General features: G+C 41.1%; 1 protein-coding gene across 3 annotated transcripts in view; it reads left to right on the forward strand.

The window, feature by feature from the left end:
• TNFRSF11A (TNF receptor superfamily member 11a) overlaps positions 1–18,493 on the forward strand; it is a 114,374-nt gene that overhangs the window by 58,014 nt on the left and 37,867 nt on the right. For 2 of the 3 annotated variants that reach the window (XM_029590494.1, XM_029590497.1), the window contains exons 2-8: positions 210–291; positions 1,953–2,078; positions 5,525–5,668; positions 7,460–7,553; positions 9,448–9,524; positions 12,039–12,152; positions 17,239–17,291. In XM_029590494.1, coding sequence (XP_029446354.1) covers positions 210–291; positions 1,953–2,078; positions 5,525–5,668; positions 7,460–7,553; positions 9,448–9,524; positions 12,039–12,152; positions 17,239–17,291 — 690 coding nt within the window. The remainder of the gene's footprint in view (positions 1–209; positions 292–1,952; positions 2,079–5,524; positions 5,669–7,459; positions 7,554–9,447; positions 9,525–12,038; positions 12,153–17,238; positions 17,292–18,493) is intronic. The other variant, XM_029590496.1, reaches the window with a different exon arrangement.

The following is an 18,493-nucleotide window of genomic DNA, read 5'->3' on the forward strand; positions in this document are numbered from 1 at the left end:
TTTGAGTTGGCCATCTTACTTGGCAAGGCTGTGGTGGCAAGAAGCAGATACCACTTAGCTTGGCGGACAGAGGCATGTTTTAATTTTGCCCTTACAGAGCAAAGTAAGCACACGTGCAAAATTTGTTCCTTAGAAATGATTCATTTGGGAAGGGTTTTCTGCAGAGAGGTTATCCTGATGTTGACTCGCTCGCTGATTCTGGTCCCCAGGCATTGCAGCTGGACTCTCACGGCTGTGAAAGCGAGAAGAATTATGTGCATGCGGGCCGGTGCTGTGTGAAATGTGGGCCAGGTAAGTGTGAATCTCAGTTTGAGGTTTCCTAATGATAAATTCTCTTTGCTCATGCGCGTTGATGTTTTGCTGCTTTCTGGGAAAAATGCAGCGGGTCCTCTCTTCAGAGAATGCGGTGGTAGATCACAGTGCAGCGTCCCGTTGACCCTCCTTCTAACCGTTATGGGAAGTCTCAGTGGCATTAAGTGTTCTGATGGGAACTTCGGCAATGCAATGCTATGTATCTTTCCCTATTTTGATTATTTCAGAAGCCCCGAGCTCATATTTATCCAAATCCACAGAAAGAAATAGAAGCTTTGCAGACATGCTGTAAGATACTTCATTGTCAGTCAGTGGGTAGTGCCTCTAGGAGGAGGAATAACTGGAAGATCAGTCTGTGCAGATGAAATGGAAAGAGCAGTGATCTAGCGACAATACCAGCTGCCAAGAGCACGGACACTACTGAAACCTTTTTTTTTTTTTAAAAAGCCCTGAATTTCTGTTGGATGCTTGCAAAAGCTCAAATAAATAATACCGTAGGTTTATTTTCATACTGAAATGCTGCTTTCTTGCTGGTTAGTGTGCAAACAGATACAGATGAGAAAATGATTTTGATTAAAAAGGAGGCACTAACTTTGTTTGTCCCTTGCAGTTTAAATTTGCTGGTGTGCTTATGTTATCCTTTCTGATCTTTGGTCATGCATTTTACTGTGTTCTTATTTCGAAATGGGCTTATTTGTATAGGGGGGGGGGGGGGGGGGAACACACCTTCGAGGATAACATCTGCTTTTAATTCCCAGCACACATTACTGACCTGGTGTGGGGAAGGCCCCCTGCAGCTATAGGAGTTTTTGTGTCTTTAGCCCGGTTTTGTGCTCCATTTTTGCCTTTAAATTATAAACTACCTGCCCATACAAAAGCTCCCAGTGGATTTCATACCTTCTGTTCAGTATCAGTAGCAACCGAGGCAGTGATTTATTTTATTTATTTATTGTTTAGTGTGCTCCTTATTGCAGCAAATCAGTGTGGTGCTGTGCCAAGGTTTGCTTAACTGTAGATCTGTCACTTTTTTTCCCCCAAAAAAATGCGAATACGGATTCTCCAGCATGATTCAATTGATTCAGAGAATCTTTGCCCCGCCCAGAAAGTCCCTAGCGCAGAGATCTCTCTCCTTAATGGCGCCAGGAGGGATTCCCAGGCCTGCACATGCTCTTATGGTGAGAGGGAAAAAAAAAAGCATGGATGGCCCCAGGTAAATCCCGTGCCCTCTATCCTAAGAGAGAGGGAATGGGAGTCAGGCTCATGTTAGACAAGGTTGGGAAGGAGTATCAACATCATACCCTCTGTTCTAGTTTTGCTCCATCGTTCTTGAATTCTGGCTTTTTATTTAGCCATTAAACGCCAGCTTTGATCGCTCTGATGTTGTGCTGTGTTTTTTTGGTTTTTTTTTTAATAATTGAAATCTCTTAATGACTTCAGAAAAGGAATAAAGAAAACCATGTTAAAAGTAATCAAAGTGTATCCAGTCAAATGTTTTACTGCTGGATGGCAAAGCGTGACCAGCAGTTTCAGGTTTTCTTTTACTGTATTTTTCACCTCATTTTATGAACTTCCTTTGCTTCGGTTTTCCTTACCACAAATAAATGCTAATTGTGCTTTTTATTCCTACCTTCCTTCCTCAGGCAACTACATGCGTGCTAAATGCAACGCCACATCCAACACTACCTGTCTGCCATGCGGCCCAGATCAGTACATGAATATGTGGAATGAGGAGGACAAGTGTCTGCGGCAAAAATTATGCGATCCAGGTAAATGATCCATGGTTGCGTGCTATGTTGATGATCCAGTGTAATTCACCTTTTTAAAAGGGGTGGATATGATGAGGGTAGATGTTGTATTTCATTTTGCACAATAGTTTTATTAATTCTTTATCGCGTGGAATTTATTTGTAGAAATTAAATAACCCTGTGCTCTTAGCTTGGCTCATTTAGGCCTGCTGTAAGATCATAAGCTAAGTGCATGCCATGAGTCACCCAGCAATATGGGAGTCATAGAAGGGAACCGGCCTCTCCTCTCTGAGGCCAGGAATGCAGGTGTGCACCCACAATATCTCCCACCCGCCATTTTCAGATGGCCTCCTCTTAAAATGGACAGACCCTTCTAGAATATGGCCTGGGAAGGGATTAGGACATGTACCAGCAGGGTTTGACCATTTTAAGAAGAGGCTAAGGAGAAAGTGAGCCATCTGAAATATACTGCCCAAAGCTGACCTGTTCATAACTCAGACAGGTGATCTAAAGGCATTCTGGAGTTAGGAGTATGCAGGCTTGCTAGCTAGACACTATGGAAAATATACATTTCTGCTTAAATTCATGTAGTACAGAGTTTTTGGTAGCCTTATTGTTCTTAGTGAGTCATATTACCATTTATTGAACCAACATTGAACATATTATAATACATGAGCTTTCAAGACCACAGAGTCCTTCTGATACTCATGGACTACATCCACAGCATCTTAATTGTTGGTCCAGTAAAAGATATCACAACTTATGAAGATCCCTGTTTGCTTACAGAAAACAATTTCTGCCAGACCATCCCAGGATGTTTTATAAGTGTTAGCGTGAATGAATTGTCGAGAATAATTTGTTATACTGAAGATTATGAAATTCTTTGAAAAATATAAATGGTGAAGCTCGTAGAAAGTTTTCTTTCTTGCATACCATATCGCAATAAGACGGTAACTTTCAAACAGCAGCACGGGTGCACATTTACACGTGTACGCTGGCTCGCCCCAATGGACGCGGCCATTTTACAACATATGCGGGTGTATGCATGCATGATATAAAATCGGCTGTGCGTGCAATTTTATATGGATATGCGCACATGTGTGGAAATGCTGGCTCTACCGCGTAAGTTGGGGGATTTTAAAAACGATGCGTGCCGACGCAGTAGCCCTTTTTCCAAGTTTTTTCCCAATTTGCCCAGTTAATGGATTGGACTTCCTAAGCCCCTCTGTTATTTAGCCTCTCTCTTACCCTTTTACCCCTCGACCCTTAAAACCCTGCTGACCCACCTATTTGTTTGCTTTTAATTTTTTAATACTTACACGCCATCCATAGCAGAAGTAAAGTTAGGCGGTAGGGGATCCCGGCCCATGCTTCTGTGCGTAAATACTTGTGCGTACATTTCAAGGTAACTTCATGGAATGCCCAGACCATGCCGACACCCCACCCCCCTTTAAACTTTTTGATTTGTGCGCACACCGGGGAGACACGCGCATGCTTACGTACCTCTTAAAATCCGCGCAGCGCACACCGGCCCGAAATACTCGCACATCTCCTGGCTTTGGCACGCATAGGGCTTTTAAAATTCACCTGTCAGTGCAAGCTTAAAATAACAAGAAAACCCAGTATCATAAAAATTAAGAAACACTAAAATGCCTCTCTCTATGCAATATACTGATCATTCTACCAGTCCTGCCTGAATAAATCATATGTGCTCCTGCTTTTGGGGACATTTACTATTTGATTCTGTTTCCTTAGGGTCTATTTTTAGTATACCTTCAAAAGTTGTCCTTTAATCTGGATTGAACACAAAATACAATAAAATCGATTTTCTCAAGGGATGCACAAAGGTGGCAGGGAGTGAATGTAGGTGTATAAAAACCTTTTTTTTTTTCCCCCCAAATCATTTTTGATGAGCCATTATGCTAGTAATAAATGTTTTCAGAATTGCAGTATATGTAACAAGGCAATTTAATTATAGAGATGTGCAGTCATTTGCAACAAAATAGGAAATAAAGATATTTCCTATTTAGTTGCATTTCGGTAAGCAAAAAAAATGATAGGAAAGCCTACAAAATTTCGTGTGGTTTTCCTAGTGGCTTTTTTTTTTGGGGGGGGGGGGGGGAGTGTACACCTAAAAAAAAAAAAAAAAAAAATCCCAAAACTCGCACAACTCTTCAAATGTCATTAAATATAAAGCCCCCTAAGGCCCTCCCCTCCCCAAGATACACCCGCTCCCAGGCCGTCGGCTGCCAATAATCAAAATGGCACCAGCAGCCCTTTGCCCTTACCATGGGACAGGGGTTACCCAATGGCACCTCTAGCCCATGATATGTTAAGGGCAAAGGGCTGCTGATGCCATTTTGATTATTGGCAGCCGATGGCCTGGGAGCAGGAGATCGCTTCTGGGCTCCCCGCTGGACCATCTGGATGAAATTTGAAGGTTTGGGTGGGTTTTGGAGTGGTGGTTTTTTTTTTTAAATGAAAAAAAAAAATTCCGATCAGGGGGGTGGACTGAAATGGCCCACCCCCAGTCCAGAAATGAAACTGGCACAAAAACAAAACAAAACTATGCACACACCTCTGTTTAATTATAGCACAGTCAAAAAATGAATGTCATACAACAAAAAACAAACCCTACATAATAAATAGTTCTTAAATAGGAGGTGCATTCTTTTCATGTCCACCAGTAGATTCCTTGCTTACCGCCAAGATCAGAAGTTCTATATTCTTGGCACATTCTATCCCAGAAATATCACTATACAGCCATGAGGAAACACGTCAACATTTTGTACCTCTGAAATATCATGATGTAGCTATGAGAGAACATTTAAAACTTTTTTTTCACCTTTAAGTTAGCCTTGTTAAAATGCTGCTTTTATGGTCTGCTGTCCTTATATTTGAATGAAGGGTCTCTCAGTTAATTCCAGTAGAAATGCCATATGGTAAAATAAAATTCTACACAACAAAAACAAAATCTTGTATCATTTTACAGTATTTCGCCTCTCAACACAGGGTGGGCTTAGAAACACAGAACGATCTCTTGGGTCCAGGCTGCTCGTATTGCAGTTCTGGTTTCAAGTCCCTGTGCATCAAGATGATCCAATGCAGTGGCTAAATAGTTTATTCCAAATGTAAGTCCTATGACTCTGAAATGAGGCCTAGTCTGGAAATCACCAGGAACTTCAAGACAGGAATAAGAACTGTGCTGACGTGCCCAGAGAGCAACAGGGCAGCGGAGCAGTATAGCAAGGTGGTGCTGCGTTAGAATAAGCATGGCTAAACTGATGTCGAATGCGTGACGCTTGATCTAGATTAGGCCTGTGTACTCCAGTTTAGTCATACATATGGTGTGTGCTGCTTATGAAAAGACGGGTCAGGAAGACTAAGAAAAAAGATGCGGCTGCTGTTGAATTGTGTGCATTAAAATGAGCCTGCTCTTTAGGTGTCTTTCCTTCTTCTCCTTTCAGGGAAAGGTTTAGTGGTGGTGAACCAAGGGAACAGCACCTTCCAGAGAGAATGTGCTTGCAAACCAGGATACCATTGGATTGGTGACTTTGAGTATTGCACGCGAAATACAGAGTGCGGTCCTGGGTTTGAAGCTGAGATTCCTTGTAAGATTTTTTTTTTTTGCTGTTTTTCTTTTAGATTAACAAAATAGAAAGAACTGTTCGACAAATAACTATTGCAATAGCATAAATTAAATATATATATGTTAACCTTGTAGCCTTAGCCTAGGATAAAACTATGGCTAGATCAGATACAGTAAAGCAATATTAGCATAACCATGAATGGGCAGTAGTTACAGATATAAAATCCGTCTTGAAGCAGAAAAGGATTTGCAAGAAGGTTCATTTTGGAATGCTGTTCGGGTCAGTTTATTTAGGTTGCACACACGCCTAGCAGGAAAAGTAATGTTTTGAAAGAGGCATGACTGGGATTTTACTACTTTTAGAAAACAGAATCTTTGTATCCCAGTGCTAGTTTTATCATTTTAGTGGACTTTTTTTTTTTGTTTTCATGTTTTACTTATCTGCTAGGTTTTTCTCTCCATTCTTTTGCTATAGATTGGTTTTGAAAAGGTCAGAGCCTGTGTGTGCCATGTTGCAACAGTTGGCATTTGTTTATAGTGTTAATGGAGCTCAGCAGGTTTTAACCAATCCTGTTGCTTCAATTTGCACATCTTTGCTGTTGTAGCACTGAGAGAGTTGAAAGAAAAGTCTTGCAAAAGTAATCTTAGTGCCTGTGAAAGCTATAGATTCTAAATTCAGGCTTACCCAGCTTTTGTGCAATGTAACTTACCTGTTCTGTGCATTTTTTTGAAAAAGAAAATAATTTTACTATTTTATGCATCTGCAAGGATTGCCTCTTTTTTATTTCTATTTACCTCCCTAGTGCAGCAGGAAGATAGGCTGAGACAGTAGGGGAGACTCATCCTGCTGAGTTGGCAGAATCTGCGACTTTAATTTGCTTCTTTTTACTCTGACAGCATGTATGTAAGGAAATGCCAGCTATTGCCATTTTACCAGCCCTGACAGCATCCCTTTAAATTATACATTTTACATCTTTGTATCACCACTGTGAGTCCTACCAACATAATTCTATATGACGAGACTGTCCATGCTGGTAGGGAGAGGGCAGATTCAGCTTTTCTCCCTCCTTTGATGACGTTTGGTATGAATCATAGAAGGGATTTATTCATTCTCCCTAGGTCAGAATAATACTGATCATAAGTGCCAAGCTGGTTGCACAGCAATGCAGAGGTAAACCACTGCATGACTATTCCCTCTCTGTGTTAGGGTAAAGTGGTATAGATACTAGGAAGAGGGAGATTGATACAGATGTCCTTCAGCCAGCAGTGATGTCTTTGCACGTCACATATCAATGTGACGTGCAAAGATCAACACTGCAGTGATTTTAATGTACATTAATTCTTAATGGTAGGAATGGTTATGTGGGAGAAGTTTTCAAAAACTAATATCTCTATACTAATGAACTGAAATCTAAATGAAGAAGAAGGATCTTAGTGATTTTTGTAATGCAAATGAAACTGTATTATCTGAAATTTCCTTGTACTGTATCTTTGTAAAACACAGATTCCGTTGTTTTTGTTATGATTTTTATTTAATTCTAGAGGAAATGTTAACTTAATGTTTTGAAGACTTCTTCTATTTATCCATTCTTTGGCAATATAGTTTATTTTTTGTTTTGCTTAAATGTGTCTTCTGTTTTAGATCACACTAGATGCCCGAAGCATGTCTTCTTAGCTTCTGACAACAATTATAATTTTAATGGCATGTTTCAAGTAGGAATTCTTTATAGTGACAGTGTATACATCTAGAGATTCCTTGTCCACCAAGTGTGATCCGGAGATAAACTGTCAGCCATTGTTTCCTTTCCCACAGCACATAATGACAGGGACACCATCTGCAAGGAATGCCTGGCAGAGCACTTCTCCAGCAATTCATCAGCCACTGAAAAATGTAAACCTTGGACTAAGTGAGTGAGCGCCTTATTATAAAATGGAGAAGGTCGGGAGTATGCCCGTAGAAATGAAAGGGGCCAGCTCCAGCACTTTAGGCTTAATTATATGGGACTATTTAATAAGCTATGGATCACATTTTGCATAAGAGCCACAGGAAGGAATAAAATAGACACATCTCGCATAACGGCCTCTGAGAGAAGTGGTTGTGTTTGGAGCAGGAGCATCATTGACAAGAGTGGTCTAGTGAGTTAAGCACGAGATGAGTTCCAGTTTAGAAACAAAGACAGTAATGGTAGATAAAGGCTGCTAGACCCATGTAATCTGCCCATGCAATATCACAGATCCTGTTTGATCTCGACCTTACCAGTGCTTCTCTGCACCTAAGGATCATTGTTAGTTATCCCGTGCTTTCTTGAGTTCTGATGCTTTTGCCTCTGCCACCTTCACTGGGAGCCTATTTTATGCATCCACCATCCCTTAATGTTACTCCTGAATCCATCGTTTCAGCCTTGTAGCATGGCCCCTTCATCTAAGCTTTACTGTGAACTCTGTCACCTTGAGCATGTCACTGACACTTGGTTTACCTAACTGCTTCTGGGTGGTGGTACTGACAATAATAATTATATTTATTCACCTTTTTAAAGCTATCCTGTAGATCAAAATTGGTGTTCTAGTCTTTTCCCCTAGAGATGGTTGCATTCCTTTATACTTATAAAAGCTATACACTCGTATATATTTTACTTAAGGGCAGAATGTGCTTTGACTCGTGCATCAGCATATTTTTCATCTAAACCAGATTTTTCTTAGAAATTGACCAATTTTTTTGCTGGCAAGGATAGTGTCCCCGGGGAGATGTGGGGATGGGGGCATGATCCACATATTTGTTGATCCTCATACTTTGTTTGGATGACTATTTTTATGAAAAACTCTAATGAATTCCGATCGTGATGTGATGCGGGATTTAGTTGAACCTGTCGCGTAATTTCCCCCTCACTCCCAGAATTTTTGTTTCAATTGCAGACCACAATCTAAAAGTGGATTGGGCATCAGTAGATACCTGGATTGTGCCCTCTCCCCTTGGATGATGATCCTTGCCGCTTAAAAGCTGGTCCATCTCTGATTTGTCTATGTGATCACAGCATTTACTGTATATCTGTCCTTTCTATGTCATTCATAAGAACATCCATCCTTCTTAGTGTTTGGATAATTGCCAGGTTCTTATGGCCTGGTTTTGGCCTCTGTTGGAAACAGGATGCTGGGCTTGATGGACCCCCCTGGTCTGACCCAGCATGGCAATTTCTGATGTTCTTATGAAGTAAGGATTTCATTCATCTTTTATTTTTACTCCTTTTTTTTTTTTTTTTTTGTTTCCCCTCCAACAGTCACTGCCACTTCTTCCCGCCCAGTCCGGCATGCCTAGTTAGCTCAGGTGACCTCAGCAGTCCGAGAGCTGGAAGGACACCTCCCTGAGGTAGACCTTCAGTGCCCCTTGCTGGCAGGCAGGGGCCGTCACAGTAGCAGCAGCAGCCAGTCTTCCCTTCCTCCCTGGGTGCATGCCTGTGTGTCCACCTGAATCAAAGGGAAGGGATATCAGGACCTGGACGTACTGCCTCACAGCTCGCAGGGCTACAGTCAGAGTTACAGGGGTGGCTCATTTTCATCTGTCTTCTTTAATCTATGTAATATATCGGTCTACATCCATGTACTCTCTCACACACTATATGAATCTGATTCAAACTCTAGCACTTATTTACTGTAGAAAGAAGAAACTGAATTGTCGCCTAGAATGGACTGTGTTAAGTTTTGTGCTGGTTCTTATCTCCCTCCTAACCTGAGACATGCACATCACATTTGAAAGCTGGACTTGGGAATGCGAGTGTGAATACTTTCTTTTCTTTATTTTTGAAGCTGCTCAGCATTGGGGATGGTAGAAAAAGTTCCTGGGACCACAAAGACAGATGCCATCTGTGAGAAATCAGACTATGGTAAGGCCATGGATTTTTCAATGAGTCTATCTATATTGACTGTTAACTGCAGCATATGAGTTCATTCCAAAAATGCTGTACTAGCTCTTAAAATGACCATGTCTGGATATCGTTTCAGACACTATCTGCCCCGCAGGCTCAAGGTGGGTTCAGTGTCCCCGATTTCAGGGCATATTCTTGGGCTGCCAACCTCCATTTTTTAGGAGACTGGTTAGATAATACTTCTGAGTACACAGATACTGACTTGATATCAGCCATTACTGGCCCTATAAACCCCAAATCTGCCCGCCATGCTTCCAGTCGTGAGCTTCAAGAGGCCGGGATTCACTCTGGGCTGGTGAATACAATGAGAAAAGCACGGGTTGACATTCACTGGGGAGGCATTATTAAATATATAGGTTCCTTCTGGGAATCTGAGGACACTTTTGCACATTGTCACTAAAATATTTTTCAGAAATTGGCAACCCTGACTGCAATCTGGCCAGTGTACCTGCTTTTGTAACCCTTTTTCAGTAGGGGGGGGGGGGGAGGCTGTATCCCACAGGGCCATACAAGTATTTATTTATTCAAATGTCTCCATAAGGTATATTTTCCCCTCTTTGCTTGTCCCAAGTTGTGGATCCTTTCTCTGGGGGGGAAGGATGTCCTAGGCCCAGATGCTTTACTGAAATTCCTTCCACTTGTGTGCCACCTCTTTATGTGATGATGTGCTGCAGGAACCAGACCGGACGGGTGTTCAAATACAAATTAACTTTGATTTCTTCAAAATAAATAAATGTCCAATCAGCAGATAACATTTTACCAAATTACAACTGGGTTTATAGGGATTTATTTTACTAGCTCTCTCTGACTGGGTGTGCTTGGTCCCAGGCTCCTGGAATGAGGTTTAGCACTCCTGGATTGAGTGAACAAACTGTCCCAGTTGGACAGGGAAATCCTACCTGAGGTCCAAAAGTCCAGTCGTCTTCTCCCCAGACTTTTAGACCTTACAGCTGCTCCTTTCAATTTCCTTTTAACTAATTCTTCATTATATCATAGTCTTCTTTTCATAAAGTTAAATCTTGGTAGGGGTTTTTTTTTGTTTGTTTTTTAATCATTCTCCTTCCAGTAATTATGTCAAATTTGATTGCTTTATGATCATTATTGGCAAATGGCTCTGCCATTGGTCCCCCTTGCACTATATCCTGCATTTCGTGGAAAACTAGATTTAAATATCTCCTCCTCACATCAGTTCCAGGACCAGCTGCTCCAAGAAGTAGTCATTAATTGCATCTAAAACTTTACTTCCCTAGCATGCTGTGAGAAGACATTCATCCATCAAGTTTAGGATATTTGAAATCTTCCAGTATTAGTGTATTTCTGACTATAGTAGCCTGTCTCATCTCTGTTAGCATTTTACAGTCTGTGTCAGCATCCAGGTCTGGTGGATGATGATATATATTCCCACTGTTATACTCTTCTTGCATTGCATTGTATCCTACAGAATTTTTATTTCTACTTAACTGTATGCCATCCTTACCATATAGTTCCATCCCAACACCAATTTGATCTGATCTACCATTTTGATATATTTGATACTCAGATAGCAGTGTCTTATTAGCTCTCCTTTTTGTGGCAGGTTTCTGAAATGCCTATTATGTCTGTTTTCATTTAGTACCCTTTATTTTTTAACAATGTAGCATTTGTATATGGACACCTAAATGTATTATAGTAACCAACATAGTAAATGACAGCAGATGAAGATTATATTTAGCCCATCCAGTCTGCCAGATATTTGAGACACTTTCTCTCTGGTTATCCATCAGCTTGGATAGATGAGCGCACAAATTCCACACCAACACCAGCTCTTCCTCCATGCCCTTCTCCTGATTTTTTAACTCTGCTCCCACCAACACCACCATCTTCCGTAACTGTCCCAAGCCTGTCCCTGTGCCATTTTTTACCTGTTAACCCCCACCCCGCCCCAACTACTATAATCTGTCTCTACCCTAAGCATTTTTAAACTTTGTTGTGGCTTTGGTGGTCCCTACCTCTGCCGGTAGACCACTCCAGGCATCAACCATCTTCCCAGCAAAGAGGTATCTTTTCACTCTTCCTCTATAGCCAACGCCATTCAGCTTCACATCATGACCCCCATCCCTGAATTTCCTTGTCAATGGAAGATTTCATCCTCCCCCAACCCACTGAAGCCCGTCTGACACTTCAAAGTTTTCATAATGTCCTGCCATCCCTTCCTTCCTTCCATCAATGAACACACTCTAAGCATCCTAAGCCCTTTTTTTTTTAATAGGGTTTGTATCATTCCCCGTGCCCCCCTGCCCTACATTTGGAGTCACTTAATATAATGAGGCTTCCCTATACCCATATGGGGGTCTCTGAAAGAAACAAAGGAATGGAACGTGTTGGACTTCAGTAGTGCTGATAGCATATTAACAATAGTAATTAGACACAAAATGCATGGCGAAAAAGTATTTGTCTTATTTTTGTGTCCTGTTTCTTTTCTTTCCCTTACAGAACTGAGTAAGGTTTTACAGTTTGTGATTTTCTCTCTGCTGTTTGTGTCTGTGACGCTGGTGGTCGTCGCCATCTTTGTTGTGTACCACAGGAAGAAGGTGAAAGCCGTTACAGGTACATCCAACAGCTGCTTCTTGCAATGTGGTGTAAAATGAGTCTTTTCTCAACTTGGCCACAGTTGCCATTGAATGAAAAGACAAAGAGGCTCCCAGGGAGTGCTCAGAAAGAAGCTTTTTTAAAAAAAAAAATAAAAAAAAGCTTGCATTTCCTTTTAGTCACACTCGGTGCTGTTTCCAATGCCTGCCTGCATATCAATCTATGGGCCGCTCCTGGAGATAGACTTTGGAAGGAGAGTTGACCTTGGGCATTCTGGGGTGAATCTCCATAGGAAGGATCACTCGATGCCTCCAGGTCATCAGGGACAGGCTGAGTCAGTCCTGGTTTTATTCCATTTCAGCTATGGATTTACAGCCTTGATTTTATTATAGAAACTGAAATTACACATTCAAGAAATATATTGTTAGTCCAATAGAAAGATATCACCATATATTATTTGTTTACCTTTATCTCTGTGCATTCAAGTGGACTAACATGGCAGCCAAAAATAATTTATACATTCACAGATGTAATGGGGAAAATGAAATCTGACTCAGCCTGGTCCTCAGGATCTGCTGCCATCTGGGTCCTGTGGAAAATCATCTCATAATGCCATGGGATGATTCAGATTCCCGCTGGTAAACTGCAAACAAATGTGCCAGTGGGAGCCGGATGATTTGTGCATGGGCAGGTAACTGAAAAGAGAAAATAAAGGTTTGCTCTATCAGTGTACTTTATACATTTTGTAGTTTATCTATATATTTTAAATTGCTCCATTTTAAAATGTCCTCTGTGACCAAATACCCCTCCAACTTTTTCTTTAAAAATAAAATAGGGGAAGGGGATGGCCATATTTAGGGAAGTCAGACATTAAAACTACTTCCCAACAGATAACCAAAACAGTAAATTGTGTCTCAGTGAGGCTCAAAAATGATTTTTAAAAAGCCCAGATACTTATTAAAAATGTTCATACTCAGAAACCATTGCTATGTGTTCCACAGTTAAAAAGTGAACAAAAAATCAATTTCTAGGGGCCAGATGGTTTTCTCTCATTTTTATGTTCATGTGGAAAAACCCCGTGAGTCCAAGTGACTCTTCTATCCCATAATCCACATAATCAAATAACTCTTTATCATATCTCCAAGGACAACATACAAATGAGCCAATAATTGCTTCAAAATGGACAACAGAAAAGATAAACGGTGCAAAGAAAACAGTGGTTAAAATATGCTGACAAGTGACTTTTTTGCCACGTGTCTTGGGTCTGAAATGACAGATGAGAATACTTATCATTTTTGTATAATTCTACTGGATGTGCACAGCTATAAGCCCCTGCCCCAAAGAATTTCCAGTCTAGGTAGGCATCTCAGACAATGGAAGATTAAAAGGGGAGGTGAAAGATGCTATTTTAGCCAAAATATCTTCATTCAAATATTGGAAGAAGGATCCAACAGAAGAAAATAGGATAATGCATAAGCGTTGGCAAGTTAAATGTAAGACATTGATAAGACAGGCTAAGAGAGAATTTGAAAATAAGTTGGCTGTAGAGACAAAAACTCACAGTAAAAACTTTTTTAAATATATCCGAAGCAGAAAGCCTGTGAGGGAGTCAGTTGGACCGTTAGATGATCAAGGGGTTAAAGGGGCACTTAGAGAAGATAAGGCCATCGTGGAAAGATTAAATGATTTCTTTGCTTCGGTGTTTACTGAAGAGGATGTTGGGGAGGTTACCTGAATTGGAGAAGGTTTAAGGGTAATGATTCAGATGGACTGAACCAAATCACGGTGAACCTAGAAGATGTGGTAGGCCTGATTGACAAACTGAAGAGTAGTAAATCACCTGGACCGGATGGCATACACCCCAGGGTTCTGAAGGAACTAAAAATGAAATTTCAGACCTATTAGTAAAAATTTGTAACCTATCATTAAAATCATCCATTTTACCTGAAGACTGGAGGATAGCTAATGTAACCCCAATATTTAAAAAGGGCCTGACTTCAGTTTCAGAAAAAATAGTGGAAAGTGTTCTAAACATCAAAATCACAGAACATATAGAAAGACATGGTTTAATGGAACTAAGTCAGCATGGCTTTACCCAAGGCAAGTCTTGCCTCACAAATCTGCTTCACTTTTTTGAAGGAGTTAATAAACATGTGGATAAAGGTGAACCGGTAGATGTAGTGTACTTGGATTTTCAGAAGGCGTTTGACAAAGTTCCTCATGAGAGGCTTCTAGAAAAAATAAAAAGTCATGGGATAGGTGGCGATGTCCTTTCGTGGATTATAAACTGGCTAAAAGACAGGAAACGGAGAGTAGGATTAAATGGACAATTTTCTCAGTGGAAGGGAGTGGGCAGTGGAGTGCCTCAGAGATCTGTATTGGGACCCTTACTTTTCAATATATTTATAAATGATCTGGAAAGAAATACGAGTGAGGTAATCAGATTTGCAGATGATACAAAATTGTTCAGAGTAGTTAAATCACAAGCAGATTGTGATAAATTGCAGGAAGATCTTGTGAGACTGGAAAATTGGGCATCAAAATGGCAGATGAAATTTAATGTGGATAAGTGCAAGGTGATGCATATAGGGAAAAATAACCCATGCTATAGTTACAAATGTTAGGTTACATATTAGGTGCTACAACCCAAGAAAGAGATCTAGGCGTCATAGTGGATAACACATTGAAATCATCGGTTCAGTGTACTGCGGCAGTCAAAAAAGCAAACAGAATGTTGGGAATTATTAGAAAGGGAATGGTGAATAAAACGGAAAATGTCATAATGCCTCTGTATCGCTCCATGGTGAGACCGCACCTTGAATACTGTGTACAATTCTGGTCGCCGCATCTCAAAAAAGATATAATTGCGATGGAGAAGGTACAGAGAAGGGCTACCAAAATGATAAGGGGAATGGAACAGCTCCCTATGAGGAAAGACTAAAGAGGTTAGAACTTTTCAGCTTGGAGAAGAGATGGCTGAGGGTGGGGATATGATAGAGGTGTTTAAAATCATGAGAGGTCTAGAACAGGTAGATGTGAATCGGTTGTTTACTCTTTCAGATAATAGAAAGAGTAGGGGGCACTCCATGAAGTTAGCATGTGGCACATTTAAAACTAATCTGAGAAAGTTCTTTCACTCAATGCACAATTAAACTCTGGAATTTGTTGCCAGAGGATGTGGTTAGTGCAGTTAGTATAGCTGTGTTTAAAAAAGGATTGGATAAGTTCTTGGAGGAGATGTCCATTACCTGCTATTAATTAAGTTGACTTAGAAAATAGCCACTGCTATTATTAGCAACAGTAACATGGAATAGACTTAACTTTTGGGTACTTGCCAGGTTCTTATGACCTGGATTGGCCACTGTTGGAAACAGGATGCTGGACTTGATGGACCCTTGGTCTGACCCAGTGTGGCATGTTCTTATGTTCTTAAGTGACATACTCAAGGTGACAAGAAGTGTCAAGAGGAGAAGTGGAATATGAACCCTAGTTCCCAGGCCATTCCTATCCTAAGTCTTTCAGTTCTGTTGCTTTAATAATATTTTTCATATATGGTACTGCTGCTTCTCCCTTTCTTCCTACCGTATGCTTCCTGAATACGTTGTAGCCTAGAAAAACCATGACCGGTATATAGTTATTTCGGGTTACAATCTACTCAGCAAGGACAGGATAGGAAGAAAGGGAGGAAGATTTGGCCCTCTCTATAAAAAAACAAAACAAAACATGAAAACAGAACTGCTGGGCTTACGAGATGAGGAGGTACTGTGGATTAATCTGGAATGAAACATTCATATATAGACCTCCTTTAAAATGAGTTTTAAAAGTCTCAGCCAACACAGGGAATTGACAATGTCCATATTCCAGGCCAGGACACCGCTCCCAAACCTTCACAAAGACAACCAGCAAGACAAAACTGATAACAGTGAGTCAAAATGAAGATCGCTTGGATAGCTGACAGCTTGATGTGCCATCTCCATTTTGATTCACCAGATGCTGCTGTTTATATGTATGAGCTTTTAATAAGTATCTGTGTTTTCAATAAAATCCTTAAAGTGGGCCCCAGTTTACTGTTTTTTGGATTTCTGTTGGTATGGGAGCTTCTCTTTAAGGAAGCATTTTTGTTTATATGTACTAATTGTTAAACCAGAGTAGAAAACCTGTATCTTTTCAGTTTACATATCTCATATGGTGGTGATAAAGATGGTCTCTAGAATCTAGATTAGCCTTTTCAGCATGTCAAATATTTTAACTTGTTCTGATAGTAAAGCATGCTATAGCCTTGCTTGATTGGCTACCTGAAGGTCATCGGAGATGATGATCCTCAGGTCTGTTTCCCTTTTTTTTTTTTTGTTACTGCTCGTCACTTTCAAAAGAGTGTTAGGTCCTTGGATTTTGCATCCCAAATGCATAATTAGCATTTTTTCTAGGTTTTTGAAGTCTTCTTTTATATTATTTGCCCCTCGTTCATGTCTACTCTCAAATTTTAATATCATCTGCAAACAACCACAATATTTTATCCACTCCCCCTACCCCGTTATCATTTATAAAGACATTGAAGAGGACTGGGTGTGCCACACCCAAGTCACATTCCCTTCACCAGCCTGAACCCCACTAACCACCAGTCTCTGAGTTCTGTTGCTCAGCCAGCCTCTCACCCAGCGTATAATATTTCTTTCATCATCTAGATTGGCTAACTTCTGTGCGGAAAAGAACAGCGTCAAATGTTTTTTTTACTGAAAGAAATCACTCAAGGTAGTTTAGCCAGATTTTCTCCTTGTGACACCATCTTACCTGTGATCCCTGAAACCCACTGTTTTCAAGCTACCGCACTTTTCTATCCTTCAGTAGTACTTCTGTTACCTTGCAATGCCCACCGCTGCTGTGAAACTAAAAGATCCCGTCCTCCTCGTGCCCACGCTTGTGCAGCTCTGCCATATTTGTTGCTTCTCCAGCCTTTTGGAACCCCTCCTGTCTTGAGTGATAAGCTGAAGAGAACTCGGAGGGATGCAGAGGGCAAGCAAGCAATGTGTAGCAATTAAACAGTGAAGCTGTAATGCACTGTGTCAAGAATTCTGACCATATCCAATGGCATTATTTCCTGCAGCAGACTTGCAGAACTGGGTCAACGAAGCATGCAGCAGCATAAGAAGAGCCAAGGTACGGTTGCTTCATCTCACAATGACAATTTTAAACTCGTCTTTGTATTCTGCTTTCACCTCTTTACATTCTAACCCTTGCAGAGGGAGCAGCAGGGTCATAGTTTAACCTGCGCTAAATATCAAAACTTGCAGTCGGCATCTAGATTTGAGGAAGACAAATACTTAGACTTGTGTACAGATTGCATGCTTCATTATTAAGTGTCTCCCCCAAACAGAAAAGCCAAGGGTAATGAATTTGCAGAGCTATACGCTGGCCCCCTAAGGAAGTGGAAATGACAGATGTGTTAGAGTTGTGCAGTAACTTTTCTGCACCTTCCCCTTTATGAGCGCAATTTAAATTAGCAATTTTTTTTTCTCATTTCTGCCCATGCTCCAAAAAGGGAAGCCAAGATAAGAGAAAACCTATCGACAAATGGGGGCCTATTTACCAAAGCATGTTTAAACTTTGTTCATGTGCGGTTTTATTGCATGTTGTTTAATCTAGGCGGTAGAGCAGGCACCCCCCTCCCATCCTCCGAAGCGGACATCCCTCCAGGAGAGCAACACTTCCCAAGAGGTGGCAAGGGGGGGGGAGGAAGGGCCTCAAGCCCCAATGTCAAACCCAAGTCCCTTGCATGGCAGCGCTACTGAGTGGCCGGAGCCGCTCTACCAGTCTCAGTAAAAACTGATGGCCGTTTGTTCGAGCGTTGTTTCACCTGAGCTGTTTTTTTTTTAAGTTTGGAAAGAGCAATTTTTAAAGCCATTGCTGAGGGTAAATTGCCTGTCCGGAAATTGTCTTCTCCCAATCCACCTAAAAGTATGCCTGATGCTCCCGCACAGTGCGTGCTTGTAGCCGCCTTTGGAAAAGGCGCTCCCCGGGGGGAGGGGCGGGGGGCTTTGAGTGGGCTCAGCAGATAACGCAAGCAGGACGTATTTTCAAAGCTAAGTACGTTATCCCTGAGAAACGTATCCAGACAAGAAGCAGGTGCATAAGTGCACCGGTGCTTTTGTACCTGTGGCAGTTTCAAAGGGACACATGCACACACTTTTTTTTTCCTTTTGAAATTTGGTGCACTTATCCAGAGGTAAAAATTACCCTTTGACTTCCAGCAGAGCGGCCAGTTTGAAAACTACAATCCTTGATGGCATTTAATGAGAGCGACGTGCCCTTACCTCAGATGGTGTGTGTTGCATGTTATTGTGTTGTACCCCTGTCAGTTC

This window comes from Rhinatrema bivittatum, chromosome 2, assembly GCF_901001135.1.
Source record: "Rhinatrema bivittatum chromosome 2, aRhiBiv1.1, whole genome shotgun sequence".
NCBI classification, from domain to species: domain Eukaryota; kingdom Metazoa; phylum Chordata; class Amphibia; order Gymnophiona; family Rhinatrematidae; genus Rhinatrema; species Rhinatrema bivittatum.